Genomic DNA, 25,729 nt, shown 5'->3' with positions numbered 1-25,729 from the left:
TGACCCGCCCGGCGCCGGGCTCGGTCACGTGATTCCGGTCTGCCAGTCACTCACTGGGATGGCGAGTTCGCGACATGGGCGTCGGTCGGTGGGAATTTAGCCGTCGTGGGGTGTCATGGTCTGGAGGAGACGTGCTGGGAGTGAGCAACTGAGAGTTAGGAGGGGGGAAGAGTGCTTCGGCCACTAAGTAGTTAGGGAACGGTCTGTGTATGAGAGACAGAAAGAAAGTTGAGGCGGATCAGACAGCTGCTTCACTCCATTCATTCGAGTGATTTTTACCTCCTTACCGACTTTGCGAAGTTTTGCCTCTGAAGCAGGCAAAACATTGCGTTTGCAGATCCTTTGTGCAATCTGTAGTTTGAAGTTGGGGGGAATGCGTGCCTGTCTGCACCCGTCTGAAACATTTTTAAAGGAAGTAAAGTACTGTTAACGCACCTCAGAGGAAAAGGGTAAGAGGCTCGTGGATATCAAAGAGTGGTCTTGTCGGCTCGAAAGTGTTTCAACGGTTCCACGGGTAGGCTGAACGTCTTACAATTTTGAATCAAGTTGTACTCCAGGGCTGGTGCGAAGATATGTAAATCTTCACCACCGCCACCAATTGTATTCGGTGCTAATTTCATACCGTGATGCCAATACATCAAACGACAAGGATGCTGACTTCGTGACTGGTGAGATGAGCAGCTGAAGGATGGAGTGGCTGTATCGCTAAGAGGGCTGACGTGATTTTTGTTTTTGACAGGAAAGCTGTGGAAAGAACACAGGCTTTGTGGAACCATGGACAGGGTTAAGGGAACTTTAAAGCGGCAGGAAAATCAGAGAAATTTCTGATAGTCCACATTGGTTTTGAGGTTTATGAAAGAGGAAGGATGCTTCATGATATACGGATGATGAACTTCAGAAAAACACAAGAAAAGCATGAGTAGGTCGGGTGTGGCCTCTCGACGAAACAAACCCCTTTCCATAACTACTGAGTGTTGCAGTATTTACTGTTTTTGTTTCAGATTCATATTTGTAATTTTTTAAAACTTCCGTGTAACCTATCAAACCTATTCCACCATCAAGATCAAGCTATTCTGTGTCCAAAATCCACTTACCTGCCGGATTTTCTCAAAAAAAGATCAAATATGTGTTGATGTTGACTTTTCCCAAAAAAATTACAAAACGGTTCAATAATTTATAAACATCTTCATTGAAGGTATGTCTTCCCGGCAGTTTTGAATGACTGACTCCCTTACTGCCACTAACTGACACTGTTAAGAGCTGTGACACCGACAATGCAACTGGAACATCAGTAAAATGTTTAACCAAGACTACCCCTGGTTCTTAACACAAGGCAGTAGAAAGTTTCAGTCAATACCTGTAGGATAACTTGAATTCTTCTAGTAAATGCAAATTGTCCATGTATGTCTTTCCTTCACAGAAGTCAAAACTGCACACTGTATTCTAAGTTGCTTCAAAAAAATCACAGAAATGGTTCTTAGTGCAGAGGAGATTTGTTATCTGGTAATTTGATAAAGATGTTCAAAAAGTGAGTTTAAAAATACCTGGCCCATATTTGTCTCTGTGCTTACACAATGAATTGTGGTATTACAAACTCTTATATGGGGGATAGTTTTCATTTACTAGAATTCAGTACTGCTTTTGGTACTCTCTTGTAGGCACCTGTTTCTGCATCTAAGAATAGAGGTTATTTGATTCTGGGTGAGATTGGATCTCTGAAGTCAACTTGCTATCGTTGTAGTGTGTCATCTGCAGACCAGTTGTGGGAGTTGGATTTCGGGTGGTGTCGGAGTCTGCAGTGGAACAGTTGGTGATGTGTCATAAAGAGGGCTACCTTAATCTTTTGCTGTTATTGAACTCCAAGCGTGTAATGTTAGAGCTTCTCTAAAACTCTGAGACATGAAAATGCCAAACATTCTTAGTGCAGTGGGTTCAGTCACAACATTAGATTGGAGCACTGAATGTTACAGGTTGCTATCACAAGCACTTATCTTTGGAAGTTTGAAACTGATGCTTGTTATCTTACTGGTTACATAACTCAATTACATAATTCAGTCAATAATGTCAAGGCAGCAGGTATATAAATTTATCAGCAATAACCCCCAACTTGAGGGTTTGAATTTTTTCATTACCTTCAGGAGTTTCTCACTATTGTTACCTGGAGTGTATATTTCAATTGTATTTTTCCTTTTCCCAAACCAATAAGCTTCTGTTGATCCATGTTAGTATCAAGGCTGCAAAATCTGTTGGCCGGTACTAGGGTGAATGAATTGCAGTTTCAGTGTTTGGCTAAGTAATGAGAGAGATGCAAAGAATTTTAGTTAGAATTGGATTTTGTTTTTCTTCCAAAGCAGGATTTTAATCCAATTCAGGAGACTTATTTTCTTTTTCTTAGGTTAGGGAAGTAAGGTTCTGTAGTGAAATGAAGGCACCCTGATTGTCCAGAGCTGTATGAGCTTGAAACTATCTAATGTTCAACTGTATCATCAACAATTAAATCTGGAGGGCTGTCAGGGGTTACAGCGGGACATTGATAGGCTGCAGAACTGGGCTGAGAAATGGCAGAAAGCGTTCAACACAGATAAGTGTGAAGTGGTTCATTTCAGTAGGTCCAATTTGAACACAGAATAGTGGTAAGACTCTTGGGAGTGTGGAGGATCAGTGAGATCTTGCAGTCTGAGTCCACAGAACACTGAAAGCTGCTGCGCAGGTTGACAGTGGTGTTAAAAAGTTGTATGGTGTAATAGCCTTCATCAACCATGGGATTGAGTTCAAGAGCCGTGACGTAATGTTGAAGCTATACAAGACCTTAGTTAGACCCTACTTGGAGTACAGTACAGTGTTCGGTTCTGGTCATCTCACTACAGAAAGGATGTGAATACTATAGAGAGAGTGCAGAAGAGATTTGCAAGGATGATGCCTGGATTGGAGTGCGTGCCTTATGAGAACAGATTGAGTGATCTTGGCCTTTTCTCCTTGGGACAATGGAGGATGAGAGGTGTCTTAATAGAGGTGTATAAGATGATGAGAAACTTTGATTTTGTGGATAGCCAGGGCTGAAATGGCTGACACGAGGGAGTATAGTTTTAAGGTGTTTGGAAGAGGGGATGTCAGAGGTAAGTTTTTCACACAGAGTGATGGGTGCATGGAATGCAATGTGGTAGAGGTGGATACAATAGGGTCTTTTAAGAGACTCTTAAATAGGTACATGCTTAGGAAAGTAGAGGGCTATGCAGTAGGGAAATTCTAGGCATTTTCTAGAGCAGGTTACATGGTTGGCACAACATTGTGGGTTGAAGGGTCTGTAATGTGCTGTAGATTTCTATTTTCTAAATTCTGCAGAGAAGGAACATAGAGATTTTCTATGCTTTGTACAGTGTTTGTGTAATCTATATATGTAAGGTCTTTGCAGTCTGTGAGAGAATTATATGTGCTGTTTGAAAGTGTATTTTTCTTTTGTATGTGTGTATTTTATCTGTGCACCTGTGAGTTCAGATAATTATGTGACTTCCTCTAACACAGTGCAGGTATATAATGCAGAAAGATGTTTGCTGTTTCCTTTGCACCAATTGGGGAAAGAGAATGAGAGGAAGGAAGTAGAAGAGGGAGTGAGATCGTCTAGAGCAGGGGTTCCCAACATTTTTTTTTGTGCCATGGGTCCCTACCATTAACCATGGATCCCAGCTTGGTTACCCCTGGTCAAGTGACAAGTGTGGGTGATCTGGATTATGCTCATAGTTTGCTGATTCTGATTATCAGTGTTTTTTTATTTGCAAGTGTGAAATGTTGAGACTTCCTGTCTGAAAATGTAACTTCATGGTGTGTGTGTGTGTGTGTGTGTGTGTGTGTGTGTGTGTGTGTGTGTGTGTGTGTGTGTGTGTGTGTGTGTGTGTGTATGTATACACGTACGTACACGGGGGGGGGGGAGGGGGGAGGTTGCTGATGTGAGGAGGGAGGTGGTGGAGTGGGAATTGTACGTGGAGGAAGATAATACAAGACTGAGGAAGAGGGGAGACCAACAGAGAGATGGAGGTAAAAGGGGTGCTACCAGACAGCAGAAATGTGCAAGGATGTAATGCTGTGGTTTTATAAGGTGCTGGTCAGCCTGAATTTGAAATATTGTGAACAATTTTGGCCTGCCCTGAAAAGGGTCCAGAGGAGGCTCACAAGAATGATCCTGGGCAGAACAGACTTAATGGGTTGAATGGCCTATTTCTGCTCCTATCTAATGGAGTTGGTTATAAAAGGGAACTAGGAGACTCTGGGGATGGGTGGGTGCACAGGGGCTAGGTGGCTGGTGTGTTGTGGGGTGGAGATATGATCAATGAGATTTGGAAAAGGATGAATTGTGTGTTATGAATCTTCACCCAGAGATTGCATCCTTTAATATTTATTACACAAATGTTATTTGAAAAAGTATATGTGGTAACATGAAAATGAGAAGTTGACTGAATGGCTGGGCATAAGGTTTTAAGAGCTTGCAGCTGATGGTGCAAAATTCCAAAACCTTCCTTGACTGAGGTTTTCGGGTCTCGCTTCTTATCCCATTTCCCCATCCTTATTCCAGTTTCCTATTGAAGTTGCAGGGAAGGATCAGGCGTGAATGAAGTCACAGTCCTATTCCCATTGAAAGGGTGAATGGGCTTGAGGGGTGACTCAGCTGACTAGTCACAGGGCAACAATTCCATCCCAACTGGACTGGAAATTCAAGATCTCTGATGTTGAGATGGTTACCACTTTTAAGATATGCTGCCAACACTGGATCAGTTGTGAAGATTAACTACGTGAGTTACCTTCCTCATTCCAAAGATGTTCAGGTTAATTGGTCACATGTACGCAATTGGATGTCACAGGCTTGTTGGGCCAAAAGGTCTGTTACTGTGTTGTATTTCTAAATAATAAATAAGTGTCTCATTTTTAACTGGTGGAAATACAGTATGTTGCTGATAAGGAAGTAAAATGTTGACTAGTGTTACTGGCACAATCAGTTTACCACTAAGACATTTTGCATCTGCTACCGAGAGAAACCTCCGTAAGGATTTACAGCTCTTTAGACTACAGATCTTCAAAATAGGTAAATGTATATTAGGTAACCTTTGGTGCTCAGTTGATCAACAGTAACTGTCAGAGATTAGGGAGATTTAGGTTTTTCCTTGCTAAAACTTGGCTTGGCCCACAATTTGAGTCAGAAACTAAGAATATGGCAGATTCAGATTCACGTGGTCCCTAGGAAAACCCAGAGCCAATAAATGAAGTGGGGTAGAGAGGAGGAGAGGACGAAGCCTCCAAGCCTTAAATGTCAGAAAAGATGGCAAATGGCCTTGTGCTACCAAACACATTTTGTGCTTGTGCATCATTTCGATGTGCAATACAGTAGTTCCAGTCCATTAAGAAGTCATATTTTTTGTTTGCAGGTAATTACTGATGCTTATTGAAGAACAAAAAGACATGGGGCGTGTGTCCAAATTTGAGGGTTCCAGCGATAGTTCCAGGGGAAGTTCACGCAGCTCAACTCCTCCTCTCGATACTGACCGGCTCAGGGATAAGATGAACCGCCGCATTGAATCCAGAGACACTTGGTTCTCCCTGGAATTTTTCCCTCCACGGACAGCCAACGGGGCAGTTAATCTGATCTCCAGGTGAGGCTGATCAGCAATGAATGGCCAGTTGCACGATAGCTGATTTACTACTTTAGTCTCTTACAGAACTGAGCATTGCCGTCAATCCCAGTTTTTAGTCCATCCCCGAGTGCTCTTAAAGGTGCTGTCTCATTGTGCAATGGGCATGCAGGGCAATGGCAGACACCGTGGAGGGATAGTGAGTGATCCAAATTCAGCCCCCAGGAAAAGGTGAATAGGGTGATGATGATATTTGATATGCTTGCCTTCATAGGCTGAGGCACTGAGCTCAAGAGTCAGGATGTTACTTATGTTGCTGGGTTCCATAGTATGTTCTAGAACAGGGGACTTGAGTGGGATCTATTGGGATTGTTGGTAGAGCAAATGCCTTCTTTTGGTGTGATGGGGCTGTGTACCGGGGCAGTTACTATTGAAACTGATGATTTCTGTGGTATAGTGTGGTGCAGCTGATGGAAGTTCATTACATCACTGATTGGAGGTCATGATTCCTGGTGATGCATCAGCGCAATAAATCTTCACAAGGGGGCCATATCATCCTTGCTGAGTGCTCAACTCGCTGTGTGCCGTGTAGTTGTAGCTGACCTAATATTGCAGTCCTTTTCTAATTTTCCCTTTCTCCTGTCAAAAGACTGCTTTGGAAGTACTAAACTGGTCTACATACCATTCCATGGATGTTGGCCTTTTCTGGAAGAGGCACTATCACTAAAATACAAGTCCTCTGCCCTACCAGCCTAAGACAAGTTGATAAAAATGTCTTAATCGAACCAATTGTTTACATCGGGAATTTGGAACAGGACCAATGATTTTTAAAATTGTTTTCTTGCTAATTAGGAAGTTAACTGTCCCATTTCTCCCTGAACCTTATTATGGATCAGTTTACTTGGACCAACTAACCATTGTTCTGATTTGATCAGCTATCTGGTTAAGCTTGCTGAACCATTGGATGAACTGTTGTTGGGATCTTATAATAGTATGCTGTGACTTGTTGACCGTGTCCTTTGTTTGGTTAGGTTTGATCATATGGCCATTGGTGGGCCACTCTTCATTGATGTCACCTGGCATCCTGCTGGAGACCCAGGTAGTGACAAAGAAACTTCTTCCATGACCATTGCTAGCACAGCAGTTAATTACTGTGGCCTGGAGACGTTGCTGCACCTATCCTGCTGTAACCAAACCAAGGATCAGATCACAAAGCACCTGGAGAAAGCTCGTAGCCTTGGGCTGAAGAATATACTTGCACTTCGTGGTGGTAAGATACTGAGCAGTGTTTTGTTTTAACCTCTTCCAGGACTTAGTTCTCTCTCCTGTCACCATGCTACTTCCCACATCTACAGCAGAGAATCTTCTGGTTTTCCATCTCTAATCTCGATATATATCGGCGAATCCAGCCTGCCTACTGTTTCCTACATTTATTTGAACCTCCACAGATATGGGAAAGGTGATGAGCAAAAAGAACTGTGGCTCATGGGAAGAGATTGATAGGTTATTGATAAAATCCCTTTTCTATGGCATTATCTATATTATTTTCTTGTGGATCCTATTCATATGTCTGTGGGGTATAGAAAGGAATAAACCTGAAGAAATGTTTCCATTATTTTTGCTGGGCAAGTAAAATCAGGGAGAAGGGAGACAGTAGATCCAAAGTTAAGGTGATTTACCAGCATTGTGTAAACAAGCATTAGAGTAAAACATGGTTTGCTGTAGAAATGAGGGAAAACACTTGAATCGTTGCCAACCAATTAACCCTGCATTAAAATTTTAAAATATGATATAGTCTGCTCTGTATTTTTCACATATGAGGCAAGTATGTTGGCAATAGGGGGAAACTGAAGTTCAGAGTTTGTGGATTGCAGGAGCTAGTAACAGATTCTGTTGTTTTGCATGCTTTAGATCCTCTTGGTGATGAATGGAAAACTGAAAAGGGAGGATTCAATTACGCTATTGACTTAGTCAAGCACATTCGCTGCGAGTTTAATGAGTACTTCGACATCTGTGTTGCTGGTAGGCTAAGCTTCGAGAACCCAGTTTCTTTATATCTTACCTTGTCTTGCTTGAGGCAAGATGCTGATTTAAATTTTGTTTCCTTGCAGGTTACCCAACTGGGCACCCTGAGTGTGGCAGTTATGAGGAAGATCTCAGCCACCTGAAAGCAAAGGTAGATGCTGGCTCAGATTTCATCATCACCCAACTGTTCTTCAAACCTGAGACCTTCCTAAAATTTTTAAAGGACTGTCGTACAATTGGAATTACTTGCCCCATTTTGCCAGGAATATTTCCCATTCAGGTATGTATGAATAAAGGTCCTAGGGAAAGCCTGTTTCCTGGTGTGCCTTCTAAATTCTTTGGCAAGAAATCTTGTGTTCACAGTTATAAACGAGCAATAACTTCACCCAGTTTTCTGTCGAAAGAAAACACTTTCTCAATACTTTTGCTGGTGCAATTCAGCTGTTAATCTCATTCTTCTCCTACCTTGTGACAGAGTTATCACTCATTGCGACAGTTGGTCAAACTCTCCAAGCTGCAGGTTCCACAAGAAATCAAAGACGTCATTGAACCAATAAAGGATAATGATGATGCTATTAGAAATTATGGTATTGACTTGGCCACTGACATATGCAGGGTTCTACTGAAATCGGGACTGGTGCCAGGGCTCCACTTCTACACCCTGAACCGAGAGGTGGCAACCATCGAGATCCTGAAACGACTCAAACTGTGGACTGAGGACCCTAGGTGGGCTTGAACAAAAAAAAATCTAACTGTATATTTCTACCATTAATAAAGCTCAGGCTAGCAGAAACCTTAATGGGCCAACTATGCACTTTGCAAAATATTAAATTCTAAATGTACTTGCCTTCCCTAGTTTATTAATTTGTATTACTAATAAAGCTCATCAATGTTTATTTTCTCAGAAAAAAATATTATTACTTTACCCATGATGGTACTGTTAAGTGTATTCTGACAACTCCAGGAATGAACCAATTAGATATTTCCTAGCTTTGGATACCTTGCATGAAGCAAAGTTGTGTGTAAACTTTTTAATTCTTAAACTCTTTGCTTTCCCAGGCGAGCCTTGCCCTGGATCATTAGTGCCAATCCAAAGCGAAAGGTTGAGGATGTCCGACCAATATTTTGGGCTTCAAGACCAAAGAGTTACATCTACAGAACCCAGGATTGGGATGAATTCCCAAATGGAAGATGGTACAGTCATAAATCATTAGTCAAAGTCCAAAGTACATGTAAATCACTGCATATTACGGTGAGATTCATTTTCTTGTGGGAATTCACTGTAGAACCATTTAAAACAGCACACAGATGGACAAACAACCAACGCCCAAAAGGCAACAAATTGTGCAAATACAAAATGAAAAACAAAGTGATAATAAATAAGAAATAATAAATATTGAGAACATGATTTGCAGAGTCCTTGAAAGTGAGTCCAGAGGTTGTGGAATCAGTTCAGTGTTAGGGTAAGTGAAGTTATCTATTCTGGTTCAGAAGCCTGATGGTTGAGAGGTATTAACTATTCTTAAACCTGGTGTGACATCTAAGGCTCCTGTGCCTCCTTTCTGATGACAGTAGCGATAAGAAAGGATGACCTGGATGGTAAGTCTTTGATGGATGTTGCTTTCCTGCAACAGTGCTTCTGGTAGATGTGCTCAATTACTACTGTTTTTACAGTGAACTGTTGTGCAACAGAAATAAGATTTCTGATTACATGTCCAACTGTACATGTTTAGCCTGATACTAGTTCTACATAGAAACACAGAAAACCTACAGCACAATACAGGCCCTTTGGCCCACAAAGTTGTGCCGAATGTGTCCCTACCTGAGAAATTACTAAGCTTACCCATAGCCCTCTATTTTTCTAAGCTCCATGTACCTATCCAAAAGTCTCTTAAAAGACCCTATCGTATCTGCCTCCACCACCGTTGCCAGCAGCCCATTTCACACACTCACCACTCTCCGAGTAAAAAAAAACTTACCCCTGACATCCACTCTGTACCTGCTCCTCAGCATCTTCAACCTGTGTCCTCTTGTGGCAACCGTTTAAGCCTTGAGGAAAAAGCCTCTGACTATCCACACGATCAATGCCTCTCATCATCATATACACCTCAATCAGGTCACCTCTCATCCTCCTTCATCCCAAGGAGAAAAGGCTGAGTTCACTCAACCTGTTCTCATAAGGCATGCTCCCCAATCCAGGCAACATCTTTGCACCCTTTCTCCTCTGCACCCTTTCTATGGCTTCTACATCCTTCCTGTAGTGAGGCAACCAGAACTGAGCACAATACTCCAAGTGGGGTCTGACCAAGGTCCTATATGACTGCAACATTACCATTTAGCTCTTAAACTCAATTCCGATTGATGAAGGCCAATACACCATAAGCCTTTTGGATTTGGTTAGTGGTGCATGTGGAACATCCACGCTGTATTTATGTGGCATCACAGAAAATACCGAGGAACATAATTCTCAATTCATTCCTTCCAGGGTGTGAATTTTGAGGATTGAGATGAAATGCCAGTTTGAAAAGCTGGTGGTTACAAGTCTTCCATTTTAATTTTGAGGAGATGAACATGGACTAAAATGTGGATCCCTTGCATTGATGTCAGTCCCAACATAAATTCATGAGAACTTAATTTCCAAAGTAAACAATTATACAGGAGATATTTACTGCTTCAAATCAGCTCTTTAAGTGGTATTTTTTTCGTCAAATAAATGGCTCAGAATTTGTGTGGTGTACTTCTTGTTGCAATTGATATTTCAGGGGGAACTCGTCATCTCCTGCATTTGGTGAGTTGAAGGATTACTACCTTTTCTATCTGAAACAAAAGTGTCCCAAGGAGGAATTGCTGAAGATGTGGGGAGAAGAACTGGTAGATGATAGAAGTATCTTTGACGTCTTCACAGCATATATTAGCGGGAAGCCCAACAGCAGTGGGGTAAAGGTAATAGAATTATAGTGACCAAAGAAAAGACAACCCAAAAGATCTATAAATTATTTTGTGACTAGTTCCTAAGAAGAGCTAAATTACAAAGAGTTTTCAGAGCAGATTATGAAACCATACAATTGGTTTAAAATGATATTATTTGATGGTGATTTCTAACTTGCATCCAGTATTTGGCTATAACTTACACCAGATTAAGTTACACACAAGGGAAAATGAGGCTAACATTCTGTATGGGTTATACTGTAAAGGCAACACAGTGGTCGCTAATACTTGGTTGATGATACTGATTCCAGGTAGAATGATCCAGAGGCTTGAGTTCAAATTGTTAAATTTGGATAATAAAATGAATCTGAATTTTAAAAAACTAGTATCTGTACATGCACTTGTGCATCTAAGTGAGCTTAATTAAAACCCCTCAGTAAATATCCTCTGGGAGAGGAAGTCTTGTGTCTTTACCTATTCTGTCATATGCGTGACTCCATCCCCACAGTAATATAGTTTTATCTATGTCTCAGCTAGCATTTCAGTGCAAGAACAATTAGGGCAGGGCTATAGACACTGACTCTGTCAGCAGCAGTTGTACAATGCATATTGAACATCAGGACCTCCAGTGCCTGTCTCATCTGAACATTAGTAGGTATTTCAGATGGTTGTTTCCAGCACGATACATTTTGGAAACTTGATTAGCATGATTTGTCAATCTGGTATAAGGAATGCATTTTTCTCCAAGGAGGACTCAAGCAATAGACATATTGGTAATAACATTGTGTACTATGACTCCTCCATACATCATGTCTTGTCTGTTCTTCAATTTAAATCCAAAATAAACGTTATCAATCTGAGTAAATGAGATGTTTTATCACCAAATGCCAGAGAAGTTCTGATTAAGAGGATTTTTAAGCCAATGGTTCAGAAAGTTTAATGATCTTGAATTTACATAACAAGTTCTGATGGACAAGAACTTGGATGCTAGGACACAATTATTTTTCTCTCACTCTTTTTCAAAAGAGAACAGTAGCCATCACACTCAAGTAATTTTTCTCAAAATAAGTTATTCATTCTGCCCTACTCTCTTAATATCTTGTGTCACGCAATAATATGTGGTAGCTCAGAATTCATGTGTAGTGCTAGTTAAGCGTGTATCCAGTTGAAGTAAACCATTTAACACTGGCATTGTTCTTGCTTAGAGATTAATACTCAAGAGTTTGTACAACCAATCCAGCCCAGCTCTTAAACACAAATAAAACCTTGTACCTCTGATTTGTACATTCTCAGGTGACTTGTTTGCCCTGGAATGACGATGCCCTGGCACCAGAAACGTCCTTGATGAAGGATGAACTGGAGAAGGTGAACAAAATGGGAATTCTCACCATTAACTCCCAGCCCAATATTAATGCAAAACCTTCAACTGACCCTTATGTGGGCTGGGGGCCTGAGGGAGGCTATGTATTTCAGAAGGTAAGAAAACAGTATCACTAAGGATAAAGGATCAGAAATCCTCAATTAAGAAGCTCAGCCATGTGAAGATGGACCATGAGTGAAGGAATCTTGTCATCTTAAGCATTAATCTTGCTCTTCCTATTTTAGGCCTACCTGGAGTTTTTCACCTCCTCAGAAAATATATCTCCTCTACTCAGAGTTCTGAAGAAGTACAAAATGCGTGTGAACTACCAGATTGTAAATGTGAAGGTAAGAGTCTATCCATAACAGACTGGATCACAAATCATGGATTAAAGGCAGTAATCAAATTTCACTTGTTCTGTGTGGAATGGTGCTAGAAGTCAAGATGCAAAGTTTGTTTCTTTGTTTCACATTAATAGAGAGACTCTGCGTAACATCAATGGTGATAGTGGCACTCAACCAGTATAAGAAGACTGGCCGCTCCTTTGCTCTAGAGCAGGGATTCACAACCTGGGTTATAAAAAAGATTGGGAACTATTGCTCTTAAGGGACTTTTATTCTGGGGATGAAAGGGTTAACACATGAGAACTCTTTGGTTCTGGGACTGTACTCACTGAAATTAAGAAGAATGAGGGGGGAGTCTCATTGAAAGGCCTCGATAGAGAAGATATTTTCAATGGTGAAAGTCTAGGACCAAAGGGCACAGCCTTAAAATACACAGGAGAAACTAGAAGTTTCTTTAACCAGAGCATGGTGAATCTTTGAAATTCATTGCCAGAGATGGTAGTGGAAGCCAAGTCATTGGGCATACTTAAAGCAGAGGATGAGAGGTTCTTGATGAGTCAGGCAACAAAGGTAACAGGGAGAAGGCAGGTGAATGGAGTGAAAGGGGTAATAAATCAATCATGATCAAATGGCAGAATAGATTCAAGAGGTCAATTGGCCTAATTCTGCTATTGTCTTATGGACTCGTACCAAGACCAGCAAACCAGCCTGAATTGGATCTGGTAATAGAGGACAGCAAACTGTGTTTGTAATGTACACGGACACCATGGAAAGTTAATTGGTAACAATTCACTTTATGGAATACTGTGTTGATTTTCAGACTGTTGCTTAGAGGTAGTATTGTATCAAATTTACCATGGCTAGTAAGGATTACAACTATTTTCTCTCTGCTTCATAAACTAACTATGTACTATGTGTAACCTTTCTGCAGGGTGAGAATATAAATAATGCCTTTGACATGCAACCAATTGCTGTTACATGGGGTATCTTTCCCGGACGTGAGATAATTCAGCCCACGGTGGTTGATCCTATCAGCTTCATGTACTGGAAGGTAATGAGAATCAAACACTTTGGAGTAAAAATAACACCTGAAGTTAATAGTCCTTCTACTGCAGTTGGCCTCGGTGCCTTGGTTAGCAGCTCGAAAAACATTGCTTTGTGATTCATCTGTTATCCTGAGTGGTTAACAATCAACGATAATTTATTTCCAGTATTTTCACTAATATCATCATCCTCAAATTGTTTTAAATGGTTTTTTTTTAAAAAAGCTTGGTCTGTTGAGAAGGGGAATGTCTATATTTGAGGTGTTGGGGATGAAAAAACAGTTGGCAGACTTGGTAACACTGTGATTTGTTCTTAGGATGAAGCCTTTGCCCTATGGATTGAGCAATGGGGGAAACTATATCCAACTGGCTGTCGCTCTCAACAGATAATTCAAGATATTCACGATCACTACTACCTTGTCAATCTTGTGGATAATGACTTTCCACTTGAGAACTGTCTTTGGCAGGTTATTGATGATGTATTTAAGTTAAAAGCATCAGAAAAGACTCCTGGTTTTCCAGCTTGTGACTTGCCAGTGGAGCCATGAAGTCGCAATGTCCAGGACTACTTCACCATCAAATGGGCTGATGATTGGGGCCTTGTTATGGGAAGGATACATCATCCCAGCCCTTTGTCTGCAAACCAGGAATTTCTTTAACTGAACAGAATGGATTTCTGATAGTATTTGGTGCAGTGTTTGCTGTGATTCTTGTCACTTTGTACTGTGAACTTGCAGTATTTGTACAGCTTTCAGTGGAAGGATAGGATTGATATGATCTTAATTCTGGTGAACCTTGTACTGCCGTTGTTCTATGAGGGCAGAGTTCAAAAACTTGTCATGTTTCAAATGATAATCTTGCACATGGAGGCAAAGGTGAGTATGCAGAAAGAGTCTGTAATTCTCACCTGAAGCCTGATTGCTTTTGCTGTATATCCAGAGTTGTGTCATTCAGTGTTCTCTAGACTAATCAGAGCAGGCAATTTTTATAGCTACTTCACTTCCCCTTCCCAGTTATCCACCTTTTGGATGTTGCACTGTGTAATAACTGAGACACTAAACAGAAATGACACACCAAGAGAAAGGAATATGGAAATAATGCACATGTCAGTGGTAGATCAGACTAGTAATGTGGCCAACACAACTTGGGCCCCTTCCATTCAGTAATGACCCTGAGCCAATACTGTTGTCTCACTGTAAACCACTATGAGGTTGATGTGGTGAGGTCAAAGGGTAGGAGAGGTTTGATTTGCAAGTCCCTCAGACAGAACTAACAGCTTACGGCCTTTTGGCACTCTGCCTTAGCTATTCTGATCTCTTCCCATTTTCATACTTGTCTTTCAGCAAGTGTCAAAAAGACAGTTTAAAAATGTTTTTCCCCCAATATGCTATGAACATGTCATGTATTATATATTCAGGTATTAAAAATGCCCCTTTAAACTGGTTTAAGCATAGATCAGAAACTGTCTTTAATGAGTTGACCCTGTAATGGCAAAGCAACCTTGCTGGCTGCAAAGGTGCAGTACATTTCTATTAATAGGAATACGTGAGAGTTTAGGGTCTCAGCATAAGTATGGCTGTGAATCTGTGTAATGTAAAATGTTTCTCTTCATGGATTCTGGTATCTCCCATATGTAGTATCTATTGGAAATAATCTGAGCAACTCCAGATAATGTGAAGAATTACATTGATTGGGGCTACAGGAAGAACTCCCTCCTGTTCTTCCAGATAGTCATGGGATTTGTTTTATGTTCATCTGTGAGTGTAGACACGATTTCAAAACAGCAGTGAACTGCCAACTTAGAGCTCTGTGTTCAAGCCATTGAAGAGGGATATAAAGTTGTTTGTATCAGAATGCTGATATTTATCAACAATGAAATACTTGTAAATGGGTGCTATATTTCTCTGAATTAGAACAGAAACTTCACTTCAAATAATGTACATGGGTGGCCAAGCACTTTTAACAATTGAGAAAGAAAATAACTGGACAGAAGCCTGGCATTTGCTGAGGCTGTGTATTCAAACAGGGTGGTGCTGTTCACAACCCAGTCAATCTTGCAAAGCCCAACTACAAGCAGCAGTGATGACAAAAGTAGAACAGCTATCTTAATACTGATCAAGATGCAGCCTGATACTGATGTACTCCTAGAACAAAAATTAGGTGACAATATATTGGATTTCTGAGTCTCAGTACCAGAGAAAATCCTGTCCCACTAACCCTACAGGGGTGGCACTATTGTGGTATTCAGCAGAATCAGGTTTATCATCACTGACATATGTTATGAAATTTGCTTTGCAGTACCAGTACATTGTAATACATAAATTCCTCTGTTCCAACAGGAATATAAATATATAAATAAATACTGATAATGAAACAAAAGGGAGCAAACTAGTGAGACAGTTTTCATAAGCCATTCAGAAATCTGATGGTGGAAGAGAAGAAGCTGTTTCTAAAATGTTGAGTAGGTGTCTTCAGTCCCCTAGACCTCCTCCCTGATGGTACTAATGAGGAATGAGGGGAGGGGTGGAACTCTTGTGTTCTGTATATTCATACATACCATGGGATACTAATAAAGAACCATCTTCTCTGTCTCAAATAGAACTTTTATTTAACAACAACCACAATGTTTTCACAGTACCATGCACAGAACTCTCTCCAATTATTCTTCTTCTTTCTTTTTAAATCTTTTTATTAATTTTAAAGAAACATAAATGAAACATGAATACAAAGTGTTTGAGAGTACATAATAGTTTAAATAGACATTCATATAATAATAAAATATATAACCTCCCAAACTCATAACATTGATGAACAAAGAAAAAAAAAAGAGAGAAAAAAAAACACTATCCAACATGGGCCATTGAATAATGTTAAGTACATATACGGTAGTGCCAATAACTCCGAACCTCCATCCAAATAATTAAGGATAATACAAGTAAGGTTTTGGAAAAGACAATTCAACTCATATGAAAATGTTGAATAAATGGTCTCCAAGTTTCTTCAAATTTAACTGAAGGGTCAAAAACAACACTTCTAATTTTTTCTAAGCTCAAACAAGAAATGGTTTGAGAAAACCACTGAAATATAGTTGGAGGATTAATTTCTTTCCAATTCAATAGAATAGATCTTCTAGCCATTAGTGTAACAAATGCAATCATTCGTCGAGATGAAGAGGATAGACAACTATTATCCACCATTGGTAAACCAAATATTGCAGTAAAAGGACGTGGTTGGATATTAATATTCAAAACTCTTGAAATAATACTGAAAATATCTTTCCAGTAATTTTGTAAACAAGGGCAAGACCAAAACATGGGTTAATGAGGCAACATCAAAATGACATCTGTCACAGGTTGAATTAACATAAGGATAAAATCGAGCAAGTTTATCCTTAGACATATGAGCTCTATGTACAACCTTAAATTGTATTAGAGCATGTTTAGCACAAATAGAGGACGAATTAACTAATAGTAACATTGTCTCTCATTGTTCAGTGGGTATAAGACAATGATGTTCTTCTTCCCATTCCTTCTTAATTTTTTCTGATACATCTGGCTGTATATTCATAATCATATTATAAATGACAGCTGCTAAACCCTTTTGAGAAGGATTCAGAGCTAAAATACTTTCCGTAATGTCCAATGGACCTAGTTTCAGAAAAGACTAACTCATTATACAAAAAATTTCTAACTTGCAAATATCTAAAAAAATGAGTTTTAGGTAAATTATATTTATTAGATAACTGTTCATAACTGTTCAAAAGGACATAACGCTATCATCTAAAAACAAATCACGAAAACATGTTATACCTTTTGTTTTCCATTAAAAAAAAAGTTTGATCCATAAAGGAAGGCTGAAAAAACTAATTAGATTCTATAGGGCATGATAGAATAAACTTATTCAAACCAAAAAATTTACGAAATTGAAACCAGATTCGCAATGTGTATTTGACAATAGGATTAGTTATTTGTTTATTCAATTTAGATAAAGAAAAAGGAAGTGAAGATCCTAAGATTGAAAACAACGAAAAGACTTGTACAGATTTACATTCCAAATTTACCCATTGTGGGCAGGCAGCTGTAGTCAATTCTTGTGTCCAAAATATTAAATATCGTATATTAACTGCCCAATAATAAAATCTCAAGTTTGGCAAAGCCAAACCACCTTCCTTCTTAGGCTTCTGTAAATATTTTTTGCCTAGTCTAGGATTTTTATTCTGCCAAAGATAAGATGATATTTTGGAGTCAATAATATCAAAAAAAGATTTAGGAATAAAAATTGGTAATGCTTGAAATAAATATAAGAATTTGGGTAATACCATCATCTTAATAGCATTAATTCTACCAACCAATGACAAAGATAGTGGAGACCACCTGGTAGCAAGTTGCTTAATCTGGTCAATTAAAGGTAAAAAGTTAGCTTTAAATAAATCTTTGTGTTTTTTAGTAATTTTAATACCTAAATAAGTAAAATAATCTGTAACAACCTTAAATGGTAAACGTTTATAAATTGAAACTTGCATATTTAATGGAAATAGTTCACTCTTGTTAAAATTCAATTTATAACCAGAAAAGTTACTAAACTGAGCAAACAAAGACAAAATAGCAGGAATAGATCTTTCAGGGTCAGATATGTATAGTAACAAATCGTCAGCATATAATGATAACATATGTCCCCTCCTCACGAGTAATACCAAAAATATTAGGTGATTCACGAATAGCTATAGCCAAAGGTTCTAGAGCGATGTCAAATAGTAAAGGACAACCTTGCCTTGTACCACGGAATAACTGAAAAAAAGGAGATCTTTGATTATTGGTAAAAAACCGAAGCCAAGGGTTTATGGTATATTAATTTAATCCATGATATAAATTTTGAACTGAAATTAAAATGCATCGTATTAAATAAATATGTCCATTCAACTCTATCAAATGCTTTTTCAGCATCTAGAGAAATGACACATTCTGGTATTTTGGGTGAGGAAGTGTAAATAATATTTATTAATTTTCTAATGTTAAAAGATGAATAGCGATTTGTAATAAATCCAGTCTGATCTTCAGAAATGATTTGAGGTAATATATTTTCTAATCTAGTAGCCAAAATTTTACTAAAAATCTTAAAATCCGTGTTCAGCAAGGATATAGGCCAATAGGATGCACACTCAATAGGGTCTTTATCTTTTTTAAGAATTAAAGAAATAGAAGCTTCATAAAAAGATTGTGGCAATTTGCCTATAATTAATGCATCTTTAAAAATTTTACAAAGCCAAGGAGAAAGTATAGAGGAAAAAGATTTTAAAAATTCTGCAGAATAACCATCTGGACCAGAAGCTTTACCGGAATTCATTGAGAAAAGCCTTTTTTATTTCAGTTTCCGTGATAGGTGTACCTAAAAATACATTATCCTCTACTGTTAACTTTGGAATATTCAATTTCCTTAAAAATTCATTTATTATAGAAGAATCCTCAGCAAATTCTGATTGATATAAGGAATTACAAAAATTGTGAAAGGCTTTATTTATCTCTTTATGGTCGATCGTTAGAGTACCATCTTGTTTACGAATCCTAGCAATCTGTCGTTTAGCCGAAGCAGTTTTCAATTGATTAGATAATAATTTACCAGACTTATCTCCATACACATAAAACTGAGTTCTAGATTTAAATAACTGATTTTCAATCGAAGAGGATAATAACAGATTATGTTCCATTTGGAGTTCCACTCTTTCTTTATAGAGTTCTTTGCTAGGAGTCACTGAGTAAATCTTATAAATTGCTTTGATTTTATCAACCAATGTTAATATTTTAGAATTAGTTCGTTTCCTAACTCCAGCAGAGTATGAAATAATCTGCCCACGAATAAAGGCTTTAAAAGTGTCCCATAAAATTCCACTAGAGATCTCTGCTGTAGAATTTGTTGCGAAAAACAAATCAATTTGTTGTTTGATAAAATTGACAAAGTCTGAGTCCTGCAATAAAATAGAGTTAAACCTCCAAGATTTAACATTAGTAAATGAGTCCATTATCTTAATAGATAACTTCAAAGGTGCATGATCAGAAATGGTAATAGAGTCATATTTACAATAGATAACCTGTAAGCAAACGGTGATCAATGAAAAAGTAATCAATTCTTGAGTAATTGTGATAAACATGAGAAAGGTATGAAAACTCTTTGTCATTGGGGTGTAGAAAACGCCAAATTTCAAAAATTGCTGTATCAGTCATAAAGGAGTTGATAAGAGAAGCCGATTTATTCAGAAGAACTTGTGTGGGCTTGGATCTATCCATCGAAGGGTTTAAACAACAGTTAAAGCCCCCACCCATTATCAGTCTGTACTGATTCAAATTGGGTAGGATGTAAATAGACACTTAAAAAATTCCGGACAATCAGTATTTGCAGCATAAACATTGACTAGAACAACTTTTTGATTAAAAAGTAGACCAGTGATAAGCAAAAATCTACCTTGTGGGTCTGAGATTGTTTCATGATGTATAAAAGAGGTCGAAGAATCTATAAAAATGGAAACGCCTCTTACTTTGGCTTGAGAATTCTTATGATAAACCTAAAAAAGCATTGACTATCCACCTTCCTTACATGAGTCTCTTGTCCAAAAATAACATTAGCATTCATTCTATGGAATACTTTGAATATTTTTTTCTGTTTAATCGGATGATTTAAACCATTAGTATTCCAAGAAACAAAATTAATAACCCTATCCATATTGACTATTTATTATAATTAACACATAAGGTTGAAAAAAAGATAAACTCATGAAACCGGAAGAAGGAAGTAAGTTCAAGGAGAAACCGGAAGTCACGGCACTGCAACCATTTTTGTAGTTTCATATAAGCCCATGAAGTGAAACTAAGCAAAAAGCAAGCAAAAGGAAAAGAAAAAAGAAAAATTCCCCTCCCTCCACCCTCAAAACCCCAGGAAAAAAGCCAAAAAGAGGCAAGCAAGCAATCTAACACTAAAATTACCCCCATGTCTCAAGACCGCAACTCCAACAGAAAAAAAAATTGAATAGAAGATACAAACCACCCATATTATAAGAAAGGGTTGATATAACAAAAACTAAAATATAAAATTAGTATTATATATATAAAACAAAAGTATTTTAAAAAATAATAAAACCCATAAATGAATAATACTGAATTAGTGTTTTAAAAGAAAGTTTGAAACTTCTTCAAACACATCAAAACGGATGTTTCAGGCACTAAAGCCTTTCGGGATGAAGAAATGACATTTTTTTTAAATCTTAATATTTAAACGTTAAAAATATAAAAAAGTGTAAACAAACGAAAAAAAATCTTAGATTATTTTCAAAGCTAACAGATTGATAATATGAAAAAAATAACAAACTCAGAATAAACCAAAAACAAACTTCTACCATGTATAGAAAATACATGTAAGCCATACGTTAAAAAAAACATCATTTTTTAAATGATCCAAATCTTGTATACTAATTATTACATTAGTCAAGCCGATAAAATGTTATTCTTCCAGAAAACTTTGAGCATCCGCTGGAGATTTAAACAGCCGATAAGTTCCGTCTTCGAGAGAAACTCTCAGATGTGCTGGAAATAGCAACGCTTGCTTGTAGCCTTTCTGATGAATTTCCGACATAACCGATTTAAAAGCCATTCCTGCCCTTAAAACTTCAGGACGGTAATCTTCCAGAATACGAAATTTAAAATCTTGAAAGCTGATCATACCCTTTTTCCAAGCAGCCCGAATCAAACGCTCTTTGGTATGAGGATAGTGGATCCGGAGAATTATTTGTCGCGGTTTCAAGCTTGAATCTGAAAACGAGAGACGCGATGTGCACGGTCGATTATTGGAGGGGAATCCAGTACTTCTGAGCCAAAGACATCCATTAAAAATTTGGAGAAAAAAACAGTGAGATCGCCATTCTCAAATTTTTCCGGAATCCCGATTAACCGAGGATTTTGTCTTCGAGAGCAGTTTTCAATATCAATAATCTTAGACTTATAACAATCCAATTGTTGAGAAGTCGAAGTTTGCTGTTGTTGCAAAGTTTCAATTATAAGATCTTTCTTACCAGCGGCTTCTTCAAGAGCTAAAATACTTGCTTGTTGTTTTAGTGATTCCAGTGTAAGTATTCGAAATTTTGCATCAAGTGCCTTTAACATTTCAACAAACTTATCCATCCATGCCGTTAATTTACTCTCCAGTTTTGCAAGTCTATCGTCTATAAGATTCGCAATTGCTTCTAAAGTTATCGGTTCTTTCGTCTGTTTCAATTCCTTTGCTTTAGACATTTCAGCGAGTTGAAAATGATTCAAACAATTGAAAAAAGTTTCATATGTTTAAACCCCTTTAGAATAGGTATAAAAAGATCAATTGGGGGGTGTTTGTAGGTTAAAAAGAGGTAAAAGGTTTGGAGCAAAGCCTAAAGCAGCTTCACTCCATAAGCGCCATCTTGAGACCTCTCCAATTACATTCTTACACGTCATATCACTACATATTCCTTAAAAAGAAAAACAATTAGCACCATTGACCAGAGCAAATGCATAATTTAACATGTCTGTATCAGTCTCTCTGGGGATTTATGAACATGAGTAGACCTTATAAGTGATTCACACAGATCTTGTGTTTCATTGTTATTTCCACGTTTTGTCTGGTCTGCATCAGTTAACTGAAACTCTGAAGTTGGCTCTTTATTGAGGTCTTTGCGATTTCTTGTTAACACTGCTCCTCCTTCTGTTTGGACTATGTATAATCTGGGTTGTACTTCATGTACTGTAACTTTCTGTCCATTTTGTCTTGTATCCTCACTTCATCTCCTTGGAGCAGTTCAGGTAATGGAAGAGAACACCAGTCAAAGTATGTTTTCTGCTTTGCTTTGTGTTCATCTTTCCATCTTTTCACTTGTTTACCTCCCTCTGTTCTCAGAAGGCTCTCATCTATTGGCAGATTGGAACTCAAACAGCATCCCATCAAGAGCTGAGCAGGTGCAAATCCACATTCAAGTGGAGTACTATGATAGGCTAACAAAGCTTTATTAAAATCACCTCCACTATCTTTTGCTTTGTGCATCAGTTTCTTGATAATTCCTAACGACTTTTCAACTAATCCATTGGACTGTGGGAAAAATGGACTAGACGTTGTATGAACAAAGCCCTATTCATGAACAAAATGTCCATTGCATTCACCATTGAATTGCAGACCACTGTCTGTGAAAACTTCATCAGGTACACCATGTCTGGAAAAAACTGATTTCATTCATGTAATTACATTCTCTGCTGTTGTTCCGCTCAGACCACACACTTCAGGATACAATGAGTATCCTGAATTCTGAGTATCTATTATTAATAGATAATATTTGTTGTCAGTTACAAAAAGATCAATACCTACCTTCTGATAAGGTCTCTGAGGACTAGGATGTGGATGCAGTGGCTCCTTAAGATTGCTAGGTTGGTACTTAAAGCATATTTGACAAGAAGACACCATTTCTGCAATTTCTTGATTCATCCTGGGCCAAAACATCACTTTCCATGCCCTTCTCTTACATTTTTCAATACCTAGGTGGCCTTCATGTATTTTCCCAAGCATTTCTTTTTGGAGACTTTTAGGAATCACAATTCTTCTACCTTTGTACAATATCCCATCCACACCAGAAAGTTCTGATCCATGGTTCCAATATTCTTGACCTTCTGAGGTACAGTCATGTTTATTATCTGGCCATTCATCCATCACCACTTGTATTAACTGACTGAGAATTTTGTCCTTCTCTGTCTCAAGACGCAGCAGTTCCAACTTTCTGGGAGCAACAGGTACAGTCTCTATGATCATATTAACAAATGCCTGAACATCAACAGCATCCCTGTGACTGTCTTTTGTTGTTGGATCCAAAGCTCTGGAGAGTGTGTCAGCCGTGTACATGAATTTTCCAGGTGTGTATGACACATTCAATACATATTTTTGCAATTTGATCATCATTCGCTAAATTCGCAAAGGACAGTCACTTAGTTTGTGAAACAATGCCATCTGAGGCTTATGATCAGCTTCAACATCAATAGATTGCCCTGACACAAACTGGTGAAAGCTCTCACAAGCAAACATAATGCTGAGCAACTCTTTTTCAACTTGGGCATACCTTGTTTCTGCATCAGATAATGAACGAGATGCATATGCCACTGGTAGCCATTCCTTATCAGGTTTCTGGAGTAATACTGCCCCTAAGCCTGCTTGAGATGCATCACATGAGATTTTGATGGGTCTCTCAGAATTATAGAATTTCAACACAGGTCCTTTAATGAGCAATTTCTTGAGATTTTGCCATGCCTTCTCCTATTCATGATTCCAGCTCCATTCGTTTTTCTTTTATGATAGCTGCCTCAATGGAGCAAGCTGTTCCAAAAGATTGGGTATTTCCCATGCAGTTGACCATTCCCATGAAACTTTGAACATCTTTTTTACATTGTGGTCTTGGAATGTTCACAATAGCAGAAACCTTCAATGGATCAGGACGCACACCCTCATTGTCGATGATATCACCCACAAAGGTAAGTTCAGTCACTCCTAGCTGACATTCGTCTTTATTCAACCTCAGGTTTGCCTTGCGTGTTGCCTCAAAGACTTGTCTGAGTCTGGCATCATACTCTTGTTTAGAAGATCCCCAAACAATAATAATGCCCATGGAAGTATCTACGTCCTCAATGTGCTCATATAGCATGTGAATGGTTTTATGGTACACTTCAGGAGCTGATGCAATTCTAAACGGAAGCCAAAGAAAACAATATCTGGCAAAAGGAATGTTAAAGGTACACAACTTTGAACTTGGTTCATCTAGTTTAAGTTGCCAGAATCCAGAAGATGCATCTAATTTACTATAGTACTTTGCATTAGCAAACTATGACACAATTTCTTCACGTGAAGGCAATTTGAAATGCCCCCTTTTAATGGCTTGATTCAAGTCTCTTGGATCCAAGCAAATCCTCAGTTTTCCATTTTTCTTATCAACAATGACAAGCAAATTGACTCATTCAGTTGGTTCATCAATTTTTTTTATGACTTCTAGCCTTTCCATTCTGTCAAGCTCTGTTTTCAGTTGATGACATAATGCAAAAGGCACTTTTCTACATGGATGTACTACAGGTTGCACTGTGTTGTCAATTTTAATCGTGTGATCTCCTGAAAGACAACCAAGCCCTTTGAGCAAGTCCTCATACTCTTTCATCAAGTCACTGTATTCTGACTCTGTGTCACTGTCCAGGACTAACTCTCTTTTCACCAAATTCAGTCTCTCACAGGCAGATAAACCCAGTATTGACTGTACATTCCTTGGCACCACCACAAATGAAAGCATGTGCACAATATTTTTGTGTGATACTTTTGCCACACATGTTCCTTTAACTGGAGTGTCTGCACCTGAATACCCAGTAACTTTTATATTTGTCTTATATAACATTGGTTTTGGCTTTAGTGCATTAACATTTACTTGTGCTCCATTATCAAGTTTAAACAGAATATTGTTTTGGTTCACTTGCAATGGAATAGTCCAGTCATTCTTACTTTATTTGTTTTCACAAAGCACATCTATATAAAAACTCCTCAAGTTCATTTTCAAGCACTGCATTTATTTGTTTTATTTTCTTCCTACTTCTGCAACAGCGTGAAAAATGACTACTCTTACCACAGTCGTTGCACATTTTCCCATACGCTGGACACTGTTTTGGCCAATGCTGCTGGCCACAGCAATCACATAGCTTTTTTCCCCTCAGATGATGTCCTGCTCTCTGTCATTTTTGTTGTCATTTTATTATTAATTCTTCTAATATGTTTGTGCTTCCTCAGAGCGTCTACATTGCAGCTCTCAATGAAAAGTTCTTTAGCCTGTGACATCACAGTTTCTAAAGCTTTGCAGAGCATCAAAGCTTTTTCCAAGTCTAAGTCTTGTTCTCTTAATAGTCTTTCTCTCAGATCATTATACAGAATGCCACAAACAGTTCTGTCTTTAATGAGAGAGTCTGTCAGTTCTCCAAACTCTCATGTCTCAACTCAGTACTGTACTGATCAATAGTTTCACCAGCTCTCTGCCTACGTGTAAAAAATCTATGACACTCGTATGTCACATTACACTTCGGTATACAAAATGCTCCAAATTTGTCCATAATCAATTTTAACTTTAAATTATCTCCATTTTCAAAAATAAAATGATTATATACCTCAATTGCGTTGTCACCTATTACATGTAGTAGAAGTGCAGCTTTTGTTTTTTCCAATTTTCGATCCGCATTGATTGCCAATAAATACAATTCAAAACGTTGCTTAAATTTTCTCCAGTTCTCAGCTATGTTCACAGAACAATTGAAGTGTTGGTGGAGGCTGCAAACCAAAACAGTTCGAGCTCTTTTTTTCAGAAAATTATCTTCGATTCTCCCATGTTAGGAA

General features: G+C 38.3%; 1 protein-coding gene across 2 annotated transcripts; it reads left to right on the top strand.

The window, feature by feature from the left end:
- Window positions 1-53: 53 nt before the first annotated feature.
- On the top strand, window positions 54-15,862 carry mthfr (methylenetetrahydrofolate reductase (NAD(P)H)). Of its 2 annotated transcripts, XM_059952046.1 has the most exons (14): window positions 54-514; window positions 740-1,195; window positions 4,581-4,784; window positions 5,415-5,639; window positions 6,650-6,888; window positions 7,530-7,640; window positions 7,730-7,923; window positions 8,119-8,369; window positions 8,703-8,837; window positions 10,406-10,586; window positions 11,865-12,047; window positions 12,177-12,278; window positions 13,207-13,326; window positions 13,636-15,862. In XM_059952046.1, exons 4-14 carry the CDS (start codon window positions 5,425-5,427, stop codon window positions 13,864-13,866), a joined length of 1,962 nt encoding a protein of 653 aa, XP_059808029.1. In that variant the 5' UTR covers window positions 54-514; window positions 740-1,195; window positions 4,581-4,784; window positions 5,415-5,424; the 3' UTR covers window positions 13,867-15,862. The 2 variants fall into 2 exon arrangements, with proteins under 2 accessions (XP_059808029.1, XP_059808028.1); XM_059952045.1 differs by lacking the exon at window positions 740-1,195.
- The last annotated feature ends 9,867 nt before the right edge of the window (window positions 15,863-25,729 follow it).

The sequence above is a fragment of the Hypanus sabinus genome, chromosome 27, assembly GCF_030144855.1.
Source record: "Hypanus sabinus isolate sHypSab1 chromosome 27, sHypSab1.hap1, whole genome shotgun sequence".
NCBI lineage: Eukaryota > Metazoa > Chordata > Chondrichthyes > Myliobatiformes > Dasyatidae > Hypanus > Hypanus sabinus.
Note: the sequence above shows the minus strand (reverse complement) of the source record. Positions and strands in the feature narration are given on the sequence as shown.

What these genes read in the sequence shown, in the direction of transcription:
- mthfr (XM_059952045.1), top strand. Translation starts at nt 5,425, where the DNA reads ATGCTTATTGAAGAACAAAAAGACATGGGGCGTGTGTCCAAATTTGAG. An exon ending in CTGTGGACTGAGGACCCTAG is followed by an intron (nt 8,370 to 8,702) that starts GTGGGCTTGAAC and finishes TTGCTTTCCCAG; the next exon opens with GCGAGCCTTGCCCTGGATCA. An exon ending in CCAACAGCAGTGGGGTAAAG is followed by an intron (nt 10,587 to 11,864) that starts GTAATAGAATTA and finishes GTACATTCTCAG; the next exon opens with GTGACTTGTTTGCCCTGGAA.